Source organism: Vidua macroura, chromosome 3 (assembly GCF_024509145.1).
Source record: "Vidua macroura isolate BioBank_ID:100142 chromosome 3, ASM2450914v1, whole genome shotgun sequence".
Taxonomy (NCBI): Eukaryota; Metazoa; Chordata; class Aves; order Passeriformes; family Viduidae; genus Vidua; species Vidua macroura.
In genome coordinates this window covers 35,028,879-35,048,145 of record NC_071573.1, presented here as the reverse complement: position 1 = coordinate 35,048,145, position 19,267 = coordinate 35,028,879, and the positions used below count along the sequence as shown (strand labels likewise).

General features: G+C 40.0%; 1 protein-coding gene across 3 annotated transcripts in view; it reads left to right on the top strand.

Annotated features, from left to right (window-relative positions):
• The window catches only part of PLCB4 (phospholipase C beta 4), a 166,336-nt gene that overhangs the window by 136,152 nt on the left and 10,917 nt on the right, over positions 1–19,267 (top strand). For all 3 annotated transcript variants that reach the window (XM_053972206.1, XM_053972205.1, XM_053972203.1), the window contains 5 exons: positions 2,615–2,664; positions 2,786–2,851; positions 7,446–7,561; positions 11,344–11,419; positions 16,927–17,102. In XM_053972206.1, coding sequence (XP_053828181.1) covers positions 2,615–2,664; positions 2,786–2,851; positions 7,446–7,561; positions 11,344–11,419; positions 16,927–17,102 — 484 coding nt within the window. The remainder of the gene's footprint in view (positions 1–2,614; positions 2,665–2,785; positions 2,852–7,445; positions 7,562–11,343; positions 11,420–16,926; positions 17,103–19,267) is intronic.

Here is a 19,267-nt window from a genome sequence, read left to right as displayed (position 1 = left end):
ATTCTGGAGTTATATTCATTCTTATCATTTTGCCACTGGGAGTTATGTTTAGCTAATTGCAAAAAAATTTAGTGTATTGCCAAAATGACTGTATAAAGGTAATGCAGCTTTATTTCACAAAGTGACCTCTTTGTGTAGCTGTATACCTGTAGTATGCAGCTATATTTTTTTATTTTATCTGTATATTATACACATAAACTGCATGGCTCTGGGAATAGTTTACTGGTAAAGATTCCTAAAGTAGTGCCAATAGGAGTGACTATTATCTGGCATAGGCCACAGAAACTCTCCTCACAAAAATCCCCTCACAAATCCCTTGGCAGGGTTGCAGATTTAAGTAATTAAAGGTATTTAGAATTCACTGAATTCTGTAGAGATTTCCTAACAATTAGAAATGTTTTCACAGTGTGGTTTTACTCTGAATGGTGATTATGGAAATGGCATGTTTATTGTAAAAAAAAATAAATTTAGATATGCTCATTTATAAGTGAATAAGTATTTTTTTCCTAACTCTTCACCATTGCCTCTACAAAGGCATTTTATACATTCAAATGCGATTATTTCTCCCATATCATCGCAGGTAATGAAGATTAAGTGAGAAAGCAAATTTGTACAGCTGAATGACAGACAATAATTATTTCTGTTAGTGGGCCACAAGAATTAGCATGTGGTTCTCTCACTCATCCAGCTTGGCCCAAAGGTATTGCCAGGAGGGAAAAGGAGCATACAGGGCTCTTGTTCTCAAATTTAAGCACTCGTGGCTGAGTACACTCTTGGGAAGGGATCTCTTGAGAGCCCAAGTGCCATTTCTCTGGAGTCACTTTTGGCAATGAATCAAAGCCTCAGGTTGTCTCTGGCACCTGAACTCTTTCAAAAGTTCTTCCCTGGTGTGAAACCCAGGTCACTTCATGCAGCAAGGTGTGTTTCACATTTCATGTACCGTGACCCTGATGCACAAGTGTAATGCTTTAGTGTGCATTAATCAAGCATAAATTTGGTGAGGTTGACAACATATTCCTGCTGGCCATGGAGCCAGACCTGGACAGCTAAGGAAATGTTCTGTGTAGTGGTTCTATGCAGTAAATGTTTTAAAATGATGCAGACCTGAGGTTTCAGTGCTTTACACTTTCCTGACTGCAATTTTCATCTGTATTCTTGCATGTTAAAATAGAGCTGCTCATTTCTATATCCCATGTCATGATCCTTATTTTGTGTTTCTTATCTCTATGATTTACTAAGATCTGAATAATTCTGTTATTCAGAACTGTTAAAATACACAACTCATCTTGCTGTTAGAAATTACATCAAAATGGGGACGGCTTTGAAATGCACAAGAATGTGGGGTTTTTTTTGTCTCAGATTTTCAGTAAGAGTCAAATCACTTGTGTTTTTGAAAACTTCAGCCTCTATCTGTGCCTACATCTGCTCCTGTCTCATTTACTAGACTAACGTGGATACCATATACTTGAGCAGAGTCTTATGCTTCTAAGAAAATATTCATATTCCCTAAGGAGATTGCCTACCTCTCCTCCCCCTCTCCTTTTTTTTTTTTTTTTTCCCTTTTACAGTGTCTGAGCATTTTCCAGTTAAATTCACCTTAAAACCCAGAAAGTCCTTTTCAAGGCAAAGGAAATCTTATAGTCCACAGACATTATTAAGTGCAGTTAACTAATAATGTTTGCAGTGTATTTATACACAGGCCAACATTTCTGTATGAAACCTCAGGAAAACCTAAAAATTACAACTTTCATGGCATTGTATTGACATTTTTATTAACACTTACATGTAGGATGTGCTTAGTAGTTTTTAAAAAGCCCTTAATATGTCACATAGCATTTATGAAAGCATAAACATTAAATGAGATTAGGTTTTGTTTGCATTGCAGGTAAAGTGACCAAAACATTTTCATTCATTTCATTTTCATTCTATATATTAATGTTAGTCTTGTGTGATTGAAATTTCATTAGAATTTTCACTTCTTTTGGTTTTCTGTTTCTCCTTCATTTTTTAACTTTCCTTTAGTCTTGGAGCACATTTCTACTCCTTTTCCCATAGCCTGGTATTAAGAAAAACGGAAATTTTATTTTTGTTACCACACAGGCTGCAAGTTAATTTTCCCTCCTGTGTTTTAACCTGAGGAGAAGCAAACCTAGCCTCAGTTTTATAGTCATGCAGAAACCTACCCAAGAAACCTCCCCACTGCAAGAAGTGGTGCCAGAGCAATCTCCAGCTAGGAACCAAAATTCTGAAGTTGTTTTAATATGCATAAATGGTTTGCTGTGTTTGCAAAAATGACCTTTTTTTCAATTCTTTGATTGCTGTGTTTTGACACTTCAGTCCAGAACCGTAAGAGATTAAAATACACTCATTGATTCAATTCTTTTTCCACAAGGCAACTGATTGAAGAGTGCATGGGGAAAGGAAATTACTGTATCTTAGCTAAATCTTGACAAGTAATTTTCTCATTAACCTGTGATTATTTTTTTTCATGTGGTGAAAAACATTAATTAATTGTTAAGGTAAATATAGGTTGCTGTGATAAAACTCAAATTTTGAATTTGAGATATACTAGTATGTATGAAATTTTATATAAACTATATCAATACCTTCCCAGGTATAGACCTTATTCCTCAAGTGAAGATAGAAGATTTAAAGCAAATGAAGGTAAGTATTGACACAAGCTTTTCGGGCGGTACTCCTAATTTTTTGTTTACGTAGCCAGGATTTTACCTGGCTAAAGTCAATATGGCCACAGAAAAACTGATCCAGCTTATCTTTTTTTCAGGCGTATATAAAGCATTTAAAGAAACAGCAGAAAGAGCTGAATGCCTTAAAGAAGAAACATGCCAAGGTATGATCATTAAGGGTTCTCTGAGCCCAATTTTAAACAGTTGCTCGCTAGCACAGGCAGTTTCTAATTAAATTATAGGAGAAGACTAAGGGATGGTAGTTGGACTCCCAAGAAAGGCATACATGTTTTAAATGGACTGCAATATGCTGCAGTGAGCACACTTTCCCGTCAGCAACCCTTTGTGTGTCTGCCTGAGGCTGGCTGCACGTTTGTTTGACCCATACAAACGCTCAAGGCTCACCTTTTTCAGGTAATGATTTTGTCTTGCTCCCTCTTGCACGACTTACTGATATGGAAAAACCAGGCAGTAATGATGGGAGGGAGGTGGTGCTGCAATGAAACAGGCACTGGAGAAACTGCAAAATCACCAGAGAGAGCTGGGATGTGTAGCTGAGAAATGCAGAGCCCTGGTCCTTCTCATTTCTATCTGTTTTAACCACGTCATAGTCAGCTTTTTCTTGGCAGTGATACCACAATTACATATATCACTGCCACAAATACACTCCATGGTAGGAAATTACAGCCAATTTTGCCCTGCTCTCTTTCATTAGAAAACCATACTCTTGTTACAGAAGGAGTTATAATAAGTGAAGAAAATATCTCAAGTTGTGAATTTTGGCAAAGAAAATCCACAAATCCATTCTGGGCTGTTGGGGCTGTTGTTCCCTTGCTCTCTTTGCTTACCAATTCACTGCAGATGTGATGTCATGTGGTTGCCTGGGCATTTCTAATATCAGTCTTTGTGTTTGTTTTCCTGACTGTTGTTTGGGCATGGGACACTCTGTAGAATGAAGTATGGAGAAATTATTTTCCATAATTGGCACTTTTTTGGGGTTCTTAGTATTGAAAGCCATGTAAGAAAATTAACTAGTTACATTTCAGCCTCCTTACTGACTGTGCGGAAGGGAAATGAGTGATTCCTGCATTTTTGTCTTGTGTGCAAAGCCCATGCTCAAAAAAAAAAAAGTGTCTGTCACCAACACTTTTTGATATCAACAGTTTCTAGACCTTCATAGGGCTGATCTTTTTGGGGGCTTCTAATTTTTAAACAATACTTTGTCATTTCATTGGCCAGCAGCCAGCAATTTGCTATAGCAGTGGCCCTGTGGTTATGGAGAAAACAGGCATACTCAGGGGTCTCTCTCCTCAAACATGTGACCCACAGGATATCTGAGCCAAGGCTGTGCTTGCTAGTATTAAAAAAAAAGATCCATCTGTTCAGGCTTGCACTTGCTTCCTCTGATGTGAGGAGCAAATTGCCAGCCATAATATAGAAAGGCCCTGCACTCAGAAGGGCTTTCAGCATTTCAAGCACAGCTCTTGCATGCCTGAGCCAGCCTGAGTCCTGCTGCTCCTAAGTGCAAAGGGTGAGCTCGTCCTAGCAACAAAGTGCCTGCCCAGGGCATGCCTGGCTAAAGGCCCCAGCCAGGGCAGCTCCTGGAATGCAGAGAGTCAGCAGTGGTCTCAGGGCAGTGCTGGGTGTGCTCACCACTGGTCCTGCTGGATTTGATCAGCTGGGATGGAGCAGGACTCTGCAGCTGGTGACCCATGATCAGCCTCAGGAAGCCTGTGTTTGAAGCAGGCTGAACGTAAAAGCACAAGAAATAGGCTGGCTCTCATTTAACCACAGACACTCCAGAGATCTGCAGGAGTAAGCAAGCAGAAGGGAGTTGTCCATGATGCTTAAGGAGAGAAAAGTGGAATGCTTTTCCATCTAAAACTGGCTTTGGAAAATGCATTATGGCCAACAAAAATTAAGTGGTGCCGGGCTTCCTAGCACACAACACCCTGTTGCTGTTGTTCTTTGATGTTATCTTCCACTTACTTACCTCTGTTCAGCATTTCAGCCTTTTTGGCTCCAGCAGCTACGATAACATTCTCCAAAAATCCCTCTGTTGGGATTGCTGAAGAGCAGATGATTGCTCTTGGGAGCAAAGAACACAATCCAACCTCAGTCCAGGAGGGATCTATCAGCTGCTGGTGCTGTAGTATTCCTTGTGTTTGACTTTTGAAAAACGGTGGCAAATTCAGGTAGTTGTCACTATTTTAAAAAAATCTCCTTGTTAGGAATAACTTCTCTTGAATCTTAGCTCTGGTAACCTGTGCATTAGGTAGTTTTAAAAGTGACTGGACATATTTAAAATAATATGTCCAGTCACTTCTGCATACTGTGCAGAAATGCTGTTTTTTAAACAATGCATCCATTTAAACACCTGCATTTGGCTGCTTTTGAGGTAGAGTTTTTCTTGCCTACATTCCCTGAAGTAACCTTAATCTCCCAGTATGAATTAATATCCATATTACATTGAGCTACAGAACAGCTGATGTGTCTGAATGGTGACCTTTAGTTTCTATCTCTTCTTTATCAAGTTATATGGTGAGTACTGTTTAGGGGAATGACCTGGGGTGGCATCACAGGCAGCTGGGCAAAGAAAAGGACATTTCTCAGTCAGCCAACTTCACTTTTTATCAGCCTGCTTTTATGGGCCCCTAATTCATTTTAATATTTTTCAGAGCTGTCAGGTAGTTTCTGTGCTCTTTGGGCTAGACAAAAGAGGAAGGATAGTGAGAGATTACCTTGATATATTCTCTACCAGCCCAGCAGCTCAACAGAAGATTGTGGTGTACTGTTCTAGCAGTCTCAGACACAACAGGGATGGTCACAAGTGTCCCTGAGGAATTTAATATGGTTCTAGACAGTAACCAGAATTGCATAATTGATCTAAATCCCCAAATGCATCTCCTGCACATTCACATTGACATTGAAAATATGTACTGTTTGAATTAAAGCCTAGTAAAAAAGAACATGAAAAAAATCTCCAGTTCACGATGCAAAGTAGGAGTACAAAAGATGAGGGGACTGTAGACAAATAAAGTTCTGCAACATGGATTTTTGAACTGGAAATGTTAGTTCCTTCTTTTTATTTCCTCATCCTTGTATTCTGTAATGAGAATCCTCCAAACCTCAGTTTTCAGTTGTCCACAGTGTTTTTGTTGCTCTAGGGAGATACTGGACAGGAATAACAGTTTGTATAAAGGGAATTTATTCCTTCTTCTCTTTAGTAGCCTGAGCTGTGATTTCTGCACACACACACTCACTGTTCCCAAAGGAACAGTAAATTACTTTCTATTCTTTTCCCATGGATACTCTTGCTGTGATTTGAGTCTTTTTATACCAATTAGGTGGTCTCTCAGAACATTGGCAGAACCGTGGCTTCAGTTTATAATGACATGTAATTTTTGAATATATTCATATGAAAGGTGTGCAGATTCAGTGAGCTTGAGGAAATCACTAGAACCTACTTTTACCTGAAAACTTGCTCTGAATCAACCTAGGACATGTTAGCAACTGAAACTTTGCATTTGAAAACAAAAGATGCTACAAAAAAAAAAACCCACTCATATTTCTTAGAATTTTGGCAGAAGTTTAGGCAGAAGTCTCATGCTTTACAGAGTTTGTTCTTAGTCTTTTATGGTAAGAATTGGATAGTTCAGCTCATTCAGAAGAGAGTGGGTATTTTCAGAGATGCTCTCAGTCACTTCACCTTTGGCTGGCTGATGTTGTCAAGCCCGAGCCATTCTTTTCACTGTCCCTATTTCTCCCTGCCTCATTAATCACTGCAAACACCCCCTGGTGAGGCTGCCATGTTTTAATATTGACAGAATCAATGTGTTTCCCTTTAAATCCTCTGTGGAACAGCAAATCCAATTCCCCACTCTGAATACAACACTTGGAAGCTGTACATGCTCCCTGGGGAGATACTTGGCAGAGGTTGGAATGCTGGGGTACAGCCCAGTACTAGATTTTTGAAAGCACTGCAGCATTGGTATTAATGTTTTGGTAAAAGTGAGTGTAAAAGTATTTAATTAGTTTTTTAGAGGAAGAAAGAGTGATAAGGCAAAGGTGTATAGAAAATAATAATAATAATAAAGAGCAGTAGAATAGCAAGTGTGGAAAAGGTGCAGAAAGAGCTATAAAAAATAAAGTCCTGGATGAAGCTGTTTTAATTAATGAGGTTCTTTTTGCCACGATTGGATAAAATACAGGGCAGTTGGCGGTTAATAAAATAACATGAATGAAAGAACCATTTTTCCTATTGCAGTGTAAATTCAGTATATTCTGCTCTCCATGCTGGTCAAATATTTGCATCATTATGAGCTGCTGTTCTGATAAAGCAAAATAGAAAGTTAAGTTGTATTGCACAACTTGCTGTCACTTGCTAAAGAAGATGTCTGCCACAAGGTGGGATTTCTTAATGTGAGAGTGCTGCTGTCACTGGGGATCATGGGCCAGACCTTCAGAATTGTACTTAAATGGACATTTATTCCAACAGATGACTTTTTTTCCCCATCATTGCTTTGTTTGAAAATGTGCCATATTTTTAAGGTTCACTGCAGGTTTCAATTTTTCAGACAAAGAAGGAATGTTTTAGTGCTTGTGGTGGAATACCTGGACTGTTTAGTACCACATAGCTAGACCAGATTAAATTCCATTGTCAAAATGGTCCATTTGTACACTGATATTTTTTAGGCTGTAAGGAAATTTCACATCAAAAATCCAGCAACCTAAAGGTGAGATCCTACTGTTTTCCAGGAGCACAGCGCCATGCAGAAGTTGCACTGCACACAGATTGACAAAATAGTGGCCCAATATGATAAAGAAAAGGTGTCATACGAGAAAATGTTGGAAAAGGCAATCAAGAAGAAGGGGTAAGATATTTTTAAAATTATTTTCATTTAGACTTAGATTTGATATCTTATGCTTTTGTGGTCTGGAGTAAAGTGTTCAATAAAAAAGGGCATTGCACATTGCAGCTTGAACCAGCATCATACATCAGCCTGAGAATGAGCTCTAGCAATGGGCCATAAATGCTGGAATCACTCTGCCTTTCTCTAGTCTTCTGCTATCAGAATTTTAAAAATAAAAGCAAAGGATTTGCCTAATTTTTATTTCTGTGGTCTGGTGTGGTCTCACTGCACTCCCCAGGGAATGTCACTATTGGGTTCAGTGAGAGCAGACTACGGTCCTCAACAGCTCTAGTGACCAGAAAGTAGCAATGTTTTGATTTTAGAGGAAAAGCTGGCTTTTAAATCCTGAATGTTTGAAAATAATAGACGTTTGCTGTGCTGTTGAGTTGAAGTTTCTTTTTGGCAAAAAACTTACAGATCCTCAGCTGGGATAAATGAGTCTTATTCCTTTGACTGGGGTGGAGTTGTTTTGACTTGCAGAAGCTGATGGCCTGGGATATTATCTGTGTGAGTCTCCTGTTTGTCCCAGAAAGGTTCCTGGAAGATGCTGATGTCTTTAGTAGAATGGCTAATTTTAATTTGGAACTCAGTGGCAGGACCTGCTGCTGCCTTGCTGTTCATCTGGCAGCAGTTTCTCCTCTCCACCTTTCACCATGTCCCTGGAATTTCATTGAGACAGCCGGACTTACTTTAGTTCCATACCCAGCTATGCTAACAGTTGATCCTAATTTCATATTGTTGTCATCTGGCAACAACAGCTGGCAGCAACTCACTCACTGAATACTGAACATAGATGCCTGTTTGGCACTGGATTCTTTCAAGAATGCTTTTTCTATAAATTGCTTGGAATGGTGGAGGGTTTTTGAGTGCACATGTTGTAAACTGCCAAAGGAACAGAAGCAGGACTGTCAGAAGTAAACAAGGTAAGGAGAATTCTCCTCACTAAATTATGGAAAGCTCAGAGTTCATGCTGTACTTTTTTGTTCAAGACAGGAGAACTGTAAGCACACAAATACTTATAATCTACGGAGTTTGTTCCAGAAAATTACTACTTCTCCAAGCAGAGAAGGGACAAATGCAGGATTGATTAATTTAATCTGGCTTTGATTCAATTTCATTGAATATAACACAGCAGAAGGTTACTGATATACAGTCAGGTTATTTCCTATAGCGGCAGAGAAGAGAGCTCTGGGCATTGCACCACAATTGTTGTGGGGGCAGAAAGGTTTCCCTGTGCTCTGGTATTTAAGAATCTCAGTGTTCCTGTTGGGCTGAGAAGGAGCCAGTGCCTCTGCCTGTCCAGACAAAACAGCCAAGGAAGGTGTGCCAGGAAGTTCAGGGTGGAAATGGCTGTCGCTGTGCAATAAATATGGGGAAGTTCTGGATAACAATGCTCTCCAGATCACCCCAAAAGGGGACAAGTGTCAAAGCAGTCCATAGTTTGATTCACAGTTTTAGGTCACTTCATTGGCTACTTGCAGCATCTTTTCTTAATTTTATAATGCATGGAAACCAAAGCCTTTATGCTAATCTCATATTATGAGTTAAAAATAAAATTGGAAATGACCACTCCAGAAGCAGCTTCAATGCAAAGCCAGACACTGTTCCTTACCCCAATTCCATACTTTCCATGGACTCCAGAGCTCTCAGTCACCTGATGGCTCTTTCAGTTTTACAAGACTGACTGCATGCATCTGATTAACAGCTGAATCAGTATCTGACAGACTTTCTGTGAAAACACTTTTTAATGACACAGCAAAATATTTTAAGGGCTTCCTTCAGGGTGAGCCCTGAAAGCCCATTCTGCAAGGTACTTATACCCACCACAGCTGTGCAGAGTATTAAAGGACATGCTTAAAAGTGAATACATTGGTTGACACTTAGAAATTTTATTGAATTTAAAGGATCTGATGAATCCAGAGTTCTAGGTTCAGTGAGTACAGGACATGCTCAATTTCCTTGGCTATCATTCTGGAGCATTTGCAAGGAGTAAAAGTTTTAAGAGAACTTGTAGAACATGTTTTCAAGGCATTCATATTGAAATTGTCAGATTATTTCCTGATAAAAAGGCCTTTGATAGGTGTAAAGACGGCTTTCTCTTCTGATCTTGTGCAGTTTTTTTGTGGTCCATTTCTGCTACATGGTGTGACAAATGCCAACTGCATATTGTTCAGCAAAGTAGGAGTTTTTAATTACATGCTAATTCACTGACAGATGGACAGGATTTTGCTCCCTGTGCTATTTCTGTCATGCACTTGAAATGCTTACAAATCTCAGAGAGGCATATGGGAATAGGTATGGTTGTGTTCCCACTCTGAACTGGAGTCAGGGCACATAAAGATCCTTCTAATTGATTGGGACTGTCCAGAAATCCAAGTGTGTCTGTGTGTGTGAGCTTGGTAGGTGGCACTGGCCCTGGCTACTTGTTCCTAGCTGTGACTCTATGGTTCAGCCATGGGCTCTGCCACCACAGCTGGGAGCAATTCCCATTTTCCATTATCCCATGGTACAAAGCCTTGGCACATGATGAAAACTGCGTTATCAGAGACAGGATCAGCTGGTGGTTTGGATGTCTGGGACTCTGAAGAGTCCAGTGATTGAACTAAGGAGGCTATTTTGGGATAGAGTATGTCTGATTCACACCTAAGAATCAATGTCTTTCATACTGTTCAACAAATCAAATATTCCATTGCAGCCACACCCTGATCACAGGGTGTTATCAAACACACTTCCCTTTCAGCTGTTGGGGTTTTCAGGCAGAAGTAACAGTGGCCGGAACCTCTCTCTATGACTTTAGATTGCTTCAAAAGTGTCAAATCAGTGTTAGAAATATCTACAAAATTTCCCATGCTCTGGGTAGAAAATAAATGACCGGTGGCCCTTGGGAAAACAAGACACACTATTTTCAGTAAGGGCTTTCCTGGTACTGTTTGATGATAAAATTTTCTGCTAATTTCCATAAGTTTAGCTGTACTTTGATATGAAAATAGGGTTTAAACTTGTTAAGAATTTCATAAATCCACTTTTCTGGAGCAAACATGGATTAATGTTACTGCAGTCAAGCAATGACCATCGTTATTAGGGCCAGCTGCTGCTGATAAATGAACATGTCCCTGTCCAGACACAGAGCTGCATCACTTTGCATCAGTGGATGATCCAACTCAGAAATATTACAGTACTGTCCAAACAGACTTCTCTCAAGATACTGTTTTATTCCAGGCCCCTCCTTTGCATTCACTTATTCTCACAGAGGGACACCCACACTTTCTGTAGGTGTCCAAATTTAGTACACCCACATCACCCTGGGAGGTAATTATTCAAATTACATAGTTTTCTCTGCCTCAAACTAAATGTAAGTAACCAAATTACTTTTAAAACAGAATCAAAAATCATGGCAAGGATAGGCCTCTAAATTTTCAGGCAGAAACTGATTTCTCTTGGCAAGGCATTATAAGCCTGGAAAAGGAACCAAGTGTCATAAATGGAGATGCCTGACACATGCTCGGCAACAGAATAATTGCTAGGCCAATCTAGAATTAATCATGTGGTGTTTGAATTGACTGATCATTAATCCAACAATATTTTGTAAGTTGTGAATGGATTGCCAGAAGAAATAATTTGATTTCAATATGGTGCAGCACTTCAACTTTGATTAACATTTTAATTAGTAAGCGCTGACTGAATGGGGAGATGTTTAACTTGTGGCACACGTTTGCAATTTTTCGTTTTTTTTTTTTTTTTAGAGGAAGTAATTGCGTTGAATTGAAGAAAGAAACGGAAATTAAAATTCAGACATTAACATCAGATCACAAATCTAAGGTAAGCAAACAGCTAATTTTAACACATGCAACTTCTGAAAGAGAGATTTTGAGACCCAAGTGGAACTTAATTTTCCTGGAAGCATATGAATCATTTTCACCAATAATAACACGTTGAAAAGAATGGGAGTAATTGAGTGTCTAAAAGTGTTTCTTAAAAAAATTTTTAAAGCAACATCAATTTCCTGCTGTTTTGAAATTTTTGAAGAAAGCACCATATTCATGCCTCGTGAAGTGAAACTGGTCATTTGTGTCAGCTCTAGTTAAACAAAGAGAATATGTGTTATATGAAATTTGGATGCTAAATACATTCCCAAAATACATACATAAAGAAGTTTCTATTTCATTTTCCATCATTGTTGTCTTGGCCTTGGTAATCAGTTTCTTAGGGAATGAGGACCCCAAATTGCTCTTGAACCAAATGCCTTCTTATTTCTGGTGGTTTTTTTTTTTTTTTTTTTTTTTTTTTTTTTTTTTTTTTTTTTTTTTTTTTCCCCATTGCTTTGTTGCTTTGTTTTCTCCAAGGTCCTGGGGAATAAAAGTGCCCTGGGACTCAACCTCAGCTGATTTGGAAAAGCTGTTCTCAAGCTCATGGCTCCCCTGGAGTTGCTCAGAGCTGTTTCCTCTGTACTCCTGTCCCACTGCTGTTTCCTTTGGAAGGCTTCTCCAGGACTTGCTGACATATTTTGAAAGCTGTCCAGACTAGAGGGTGGCAGGGACACCAGGAGGCTCATCCATGTGCAAAATCAGCTGGAGGGAGGACAGTACTGGAGACTAATCCCAGTAAAAGCTGAAACCTGTGAAAAGAATCAGACAGGAACAGAAAATACACACAAACACAGTCACATCTTTGAGGCTAGAATAAGTTAATTTTTATCTTGCCTTCTTTGAACTTTATTCTCTGGTTTTATTATTTCATGCAGAGAAGATCATAATTCTCTAAACAAGGTTTGCTTTCTTGTTGCTGCCCTCTCAGCTATTGGTGTAGCCAAATACCCCCAGGAATAAAACCTAAAGTACTCTCTTATCTTGCTATTTTCTTCCTGAAAAGTCCAGAACCCTTTCCTTAAATAAAAGCAAATTTATTAAGTCAAAAAATAAAAAAACTTCATTCCTCTCTTATTAAAACAAACTCTCTAAGGAGCACTGGCTCCCAATCATCCAGACATAAGCTCCAAAGTCATTTGAAATTACATTACACAGAAATTTATTTGCTCTGATCTCTCTCTCACTATCACTCATAGTCTGGAGTTAGGTGTCATTTGTACACAAGCAACATCCAAATTCATTAGTCTTCCAAATCCAATAAATGTGACTCATGTTCTCCATTTCCATGAATATATTCCATTTCTGAGCCCTGTTCCTTTCAAAATCCTGCTTTCAAAATGGTTCCCTTTAATTTAATCCATACCTGGAAAAAAAGATTGATTTTTTTGTCCACTCCCATGTCAGGTTTTAGGATGACATTTTGAAAGGAGACTTAAATGTAAGAATTGAAATGTAAGACTTCAATATAAGACTTGAAATTTCAAGCTTCTGATTATTGGATAATTCCCAAAGATCTCCTCTGCATGTCATCCCCCTCTGAAGATTCCTCTAATGATTTTCAATGTCCTGCTCACTGTGGTTCCATCAAAACTGTCCAGATTATTTACCAGCCTCTTTTGTTTCAACTGCTGTGTGTGGGCCTTTGAATTATTCCTGGAGATCATTCAAAAGTTTGCAAGCAATGGGTTGGAAAGCGGTGCTCAAGACCATAGGGAAATTAACTCTTATCTTAGATGAAGGTAGGTGCAATTAAATTAGATTAAATTCTGAGATGTTGAATGCATTACACTGATATAGTGGGAGTTTGATTAATTAGCAGTTGTTCAGCATTTCTCAGCATTTGGCCCACTAATTTTGATATATCAGATTTGAACATAATTTATCTTTAATTACAGCTCATGTCCTCCAGTACAGCTCTGTGCCACAATGTGCCTGCAGATACCTTTAGCATCAAACAGACCTTTTCATCTCCAAAACTCCTCCTGTCATGAGGAAACATCCAGCCCAAATTTGACATAAAATATTGAAATGAAATCTGAATGTCCCAGCATGTACTTCACACACAATTAACCTAGCAAATGCAAATTACTCGCCTGCATTAGGAAAGTAGGTCCCAATTTCAAGCGGGCAGAGGATGAAAAGAAAAAAGAAAAGGAAAGATTACTTCAAAGATCATTCCTGCTTGAACTTAGTGACAAAACAAACTTCTTGCATATATGCTGTGCAAAAGAAGGTTCCTTATCTGGATTTTAATTAGTCTCTTAGGCCCAGTGTAGGAACAGATGAAAGGACAGGCTTACTCAGTCTGCAGAACAGGAAAGAGAGAAGGAAGCTAATGGTTATTTTTCCTATCCTTTAGGATAAGCAACACTGCCTTAATAGCAGAAAGTAGGACAAGAGCACAGCCCAGTAAAAATTAAATAGTTATTTCAACTATGCTGCTAATAAATTGGAGAAAAGCAGGGATGTTCTCTGAATTTACTACAGCTGAACTTTGAAGTGTATCACAGATCTGCAGCAGAACTGGATTTCAGATGATTTAATGGCCATGAGTTTTAAGTTCTTCTGAATCTGAGTAAATTGGGTATTTAAAGTCTTGTAACTGGTGTTTGGCACATCCCTTACATCCTTCTCATCAGGTTATATCTTGCTGTATCTGAAATGAGACTTCTGCCTTGGTGGAGATGTAATAAAAGAAAGTTTCACATTTCAAGCTTCACAGAAAAGTTTGTTTTACAAGGAGGTGTACTTGCTTCTTAGACTGCCTGCTGCTTCTGGAATTAGCAGCATATCACAGTACATCTGTCCACGAACACAGGCAGGGTGTTCTTCTGATTATTTCCTCCTTCTTAGATTAAATACTTTATCTAAGTATTACCACACTTTGCAGGGTTTGTCTTTGGGAGTTGGACACAATAATTCTATGAAATATTATATGATTCTGTGGTATCAGTGTACCTGAGATTCAGAATTCCTGCCTTCAGGCTCCTCTGTGGTTTATAATATTCACCATTTAAAAACAATTATCACATTATTCATTTGCAATGAGCCTTTGAGTCTTTGTTCCTCTGTGTTTGTTCTTGCTTTGGAAACTCTTTACAATTAAGTCACAAAATACTCACTTCCACCATGGTTTCCACTATTTATTTCACTATTTTATGATTTTTATTGTCATTTTAAAATTATTTTTATTGTCTTGTATTATTTTTATGTCCTTTTATTAGTTTTTATTGTCATTATTCTTTTTTTTTTGTGCAAATTTCAGTTTGCATTTTCTCTACAGTGTAAGGAGGCCTTAAATAAAAGCAAACTCTTCTTTGTTTACTGGAATGCCTGTGGTGGTGGTGAACACTTGGCCTCCTTCTGCCTGGGCCACATAACAGCACTTGTCGTTTTGAAATACTAACAATTTCTAACACTGTGACTGTGGGAGTTTTCTGAGGGCACAGGCCCTTTACTGCTGTGCTCCAAATTACACCCAGGATTTTGGACTGATCTAACTGCACCATATTGAATTCAAATCATGGATGGAGCTGACTCCATCTGGAAAATCTGCATTGAAAATAAATAAGGAACATGTTTTCCTAAACCCTTCAGCCATGACTTTTAGCTCTCCTAAGTCCTTCCTAGGTCCCCCTGAGGGCTGGTAAGCCAGATGAGATCACTGTTGAGAAGAGATTCATACAATCTAACTCAAGTGTCTTGGTGCTTGAGGCCCTGGGCATTTCCAGAAAGTGTGAGAATGATAAATCCTGCTTTGGACCTGCCCACATTTTCACATCAGCAGTACAAGGACCGTGGGCTAAGCTTGGCCCAGACTGAAGCACCTGAGGTGGTGCCATGGGTGAGCTGGAGTGTCTGCCCCCCAGCCTCTCAAAAACCCCATCTGAAAAGTTTGTTTTTCTTCCTTCACAACATTCAAGCATTTATTTGTACTCATTTTAAAACTGAATCCTCATGTTTTTTCAGGCTCCAAAGGCAGTACTGATGAACACCTTATTAAAAACACTACTCCCACAGACTGCACCACATCCTTCATATCATTTCATGGTTGACAGGCTCTGGGCTTAGAGCCCCCACATGCACAAAAAGAAGCATGGCTCATTTTGCTGGAGGCACACTGACTCTTAAGCACCCTGATCAATTGGGCTTGTGTTAGTCATACCAACTTCTGCCTCAAAAGGCTTTTGTTGTTTGCTGCAGAAAACTGCAGGTTGCTCTCTATCAGCTGCTTGTACCTGTTTTGATATGAGACCACCATTTAGCTGTAGTTCAGTGCAAATCTGGCTTTCAGGTAGTAGTAGTCATCCTGCTCTGTTCCAGAATTACTCACTTTATTTCATTAGATTCCTTCTTTATTGGGCAACATGAGGTTTAGGTAAGAGGCCCTTCAGAGGGGCCTCTCCAGGGCAGAATGGAGACTGGGGCTGATAAAGTCTCTACTTTTTTCACCTTCATCACTGTGTGCAAGACAATCTGTTCTTCATTTTGCAAAACCCAGCTAAGATATTTAGCTGGAGTTTGCATAATTCTCTCACTTTCTAAGCAAAATGGTGGCAATTTTTGTTAAAAAGGATAGAGTTTCCTTTCATGGAAGATGACCCAGGTGTTATTGGTTGTAGTTGAAATTATTACCTGAAGATGGATTTATTGGGAGGCACATTTTATATACCATTTATGGAAAAGTAGGATAGCATGTCAAAATACCCAAAGATGATCATTAAAGGTTAATAAAACATATCTTTCTATTAGCTTCCTTTTGAAATCAATGAGCACAATATATTATAATAGCAACTCTGGTGATTTAGGCTTCTTAACACTGTCTCTTGGGAACATTCCAAAACTTTAATCTCATTATTCTTGTGAGGCTTGGGAGATAAACAAGAGAAGAATACTTGTCAGATTCCCTGCTGGCTTAATGACTATAAAACAAAGATATGTAGCCCATCTTCAGATTCAGGTTGTACTAAATATAGGATTTCTCTGTAAATGCTCTGTGTTTGTGAAACTGTCTCCTCAGTATCAAAGGCTATCTTTAAGCCCTCAAGAGAAATCCTGCTCACTAGGTTTGTCCATTGTTAAGTTCAGTACTTTCAATACATGTATTTTTCATGGCAACAAAAGTGTGAAACTGTTTTATTATTAGCTCAGTGTTAGAGAAGGTATTAAAACAACGGTAATACAGTGAAGAGCCTATTTATTCAGCCACTCTACTCAGGGCACTTTAGGTAATAGTGTCTTAATAGTAGGGATTGGTTTACGGTGTTTTTATACCCACCCAGCAGTGCCCTCAGTGGCTTTGCTACCAGTGAAGCAACTTCATTCGTTCAATTTCATTTTTTCACAATTCAGCTGCGGTCTTTAGAACCTGTTTTATACTTGTCTTTACATCACTTTCAGCAGCAGGAGGAGTTGCTCTATCTGGGAGCCTCTAACAAAGCTGGTGTTACCTCCCTGCAGGTCAAAGAGATTGTGGCTCAGCACACCAAGGAGTGGTCTGAGATGATCAATACACACAGCGCTGAGGAGCAAGAAATCCGTGACTTGCACTTGAACCAACAGTGTGAACTACTGAAGAAACTGCTCATTAATGCTCATGAACAACAAACCCAGCAGCTGAAATTCTCCCATGACAGGTGAGCAGGGCAGTGCTGCCTGATAATGAGCGCTTGGTTTAGGTCTGCTCTGTGTAATGCTTTAGTTTTTTGCATTGACAGCTCCAAAGGCACTGGGCTGAATGCATGGCAGAAGTAGAAGAAGCAGCCATACAAGGTTTAGGTTGTGTCCTGGTGAAAGATATGTCTGTTGGGGAAGGTGGGAACCTCTCGGAATGGAAAATGTGACCCCCTTTCCTCTGAATTATTATAAGTCTGAAATCACGGGGTTGTCAGGCAATGGAAAGGGAAAAGGAGCAGCAGTTCTTTACTGTGTGTAACAAACCAACAATCAAACAAGCCAACAAACCATCCACCAGCCCCAGCCGCTCCCGGCCCCAGCTGCTTTCCCTCTGCTGCAGTTCTGGGTGCGGCCGCCAGGGGCGCTGCTGGCTCCCGGACGGGAGGGGGCGGTGATTCCCCCTCCAGCAGGGGGCGCTGTGGCGCGAGCTCGGCCGCGTCTCCCTCACCCAGCGATGGCAGCCAGGCTGGGCGGCGACGGGGCTGTGGGGGAACCTCGGAGCAGAGCTGGGAAGGCAGGGGCCAGCGGGCCCCAGAGTGCACAGGAAACGTAGCAGAAACTCTGCAGCTCCAGCAGGAACCGCGGGGCGTCCCGGCAGGCACGGGGTGTGGGGTTACAGTGTAGTGCAAACCCCCGGAGCAGGGGCAGAGGAACGGCGCGGCCCGGCTCCCAAACACGGCCCAGAGAGGCTCCCCCGGAGAGGCAAGGGACTCGGGGTCCCGGGTTTTCCCTGAGATGGTGAGGGTCCTTTCCAGTGAGGTCGGGTGTTAATAAGGTCCCAGTGCAACAGCTGCTCTTACGAGCACAGCCTCGCTCGTGGTAGAGTACAGCAGGAGACAGAACCTCCCACCGGTGGCGAATTCTCCCCACAGCAACCGCAGCATCTCCCCTTTGATCCTGCCAGCCAGAGGAGCTGAGTCCAGCCTCACCCCCCAGCCAAAATCTCCCACTATCTCTGCCTTCCAAAAGAAGGCCCCTCAGCTAGGAGAGTACACCTGCACCTTTCCTCTGCCTTGGCCATTTCTTTTGTTTCTCTTGGGTACCTGGTCATTATTGTCTCTTAGCAACAAATGGGACTAAATTCCCTGAAAGAAAGGAAAAAAAAAAAAAAAAGAAAAATCTTAACCTCCAACATCCAACAGGTAGATGTAGGAATGGGCTTCTTAGCTGATTTAGATCATCTGAACCTCCTTAAAGGCAGCAGGGGTGATGAAGCATTGGTAGTTTGCATTGACTTTACCCAGGAACTTCAATTCAGAGGCTGGAAAATGAGTAGTATAAAATACGGAGTACCCTTTGGAGTTGCTGTCAGCTGGGGACTTGTGTTTGTAGCACTGCTGGCTGTAAGAAAGATTCATGAGAAGTGAGGTCACAAGGGGTTGCAGGATAAGCTACATTAGACTGGTGTGTTATCTTCATACAATATCTTGCTATAATCACACAGAAGACACTACATGACACTAATGCTTTTGTAATTGACCATACTACCTATTTGATATCAAATAAAATTAAATGCACACTATAGTCACAATGCTAAAAATGGTGGTAAGTAGAGGAATCATTTTTTTATCCTATGATCTCTTATCCAAATCATCCTAAAAGCATATGGACGTAAAATATGTGTGTACGCAAAATATATATATTCATATGTAGATTCATATGTATTTGTCTTCAGCATCTTTCACACAAAAAGCATGGGGGAAAAGAAATAAATAAATCACATTTGAAGAAGAAATTGGAATGATTTTTTTAAATTCCTGAGTGAAAAAGCAGCATGTCTTTGCATCAGAGAGAACACATGCTGAGAGCTGCAAGCTTTTCATCCAACAGAGAATTGTCCCAGCAAAAGACTTGTCTGAGCTCATCTTTATGTTAATCTCTGTGTTAACCCATCTCTTCAAGCTGTCCTGCAAAACATACCTAGTCAAATATGAAGTCCAAAAATTGTTACATTATTATACAAATTCATAATTCAAAAACTATTAGCCAGAGGAAGGTGCAGTCCTTGGTTCTGTACCTCTAAGTCATACTTGGCGGCATCAGCCCAGGAAATCATATCACTTTCCTTTTTTGAGTCTTTTTTTCCATCCTACTTGAAATTCATCAGAATGCTTGGAAGATGTTT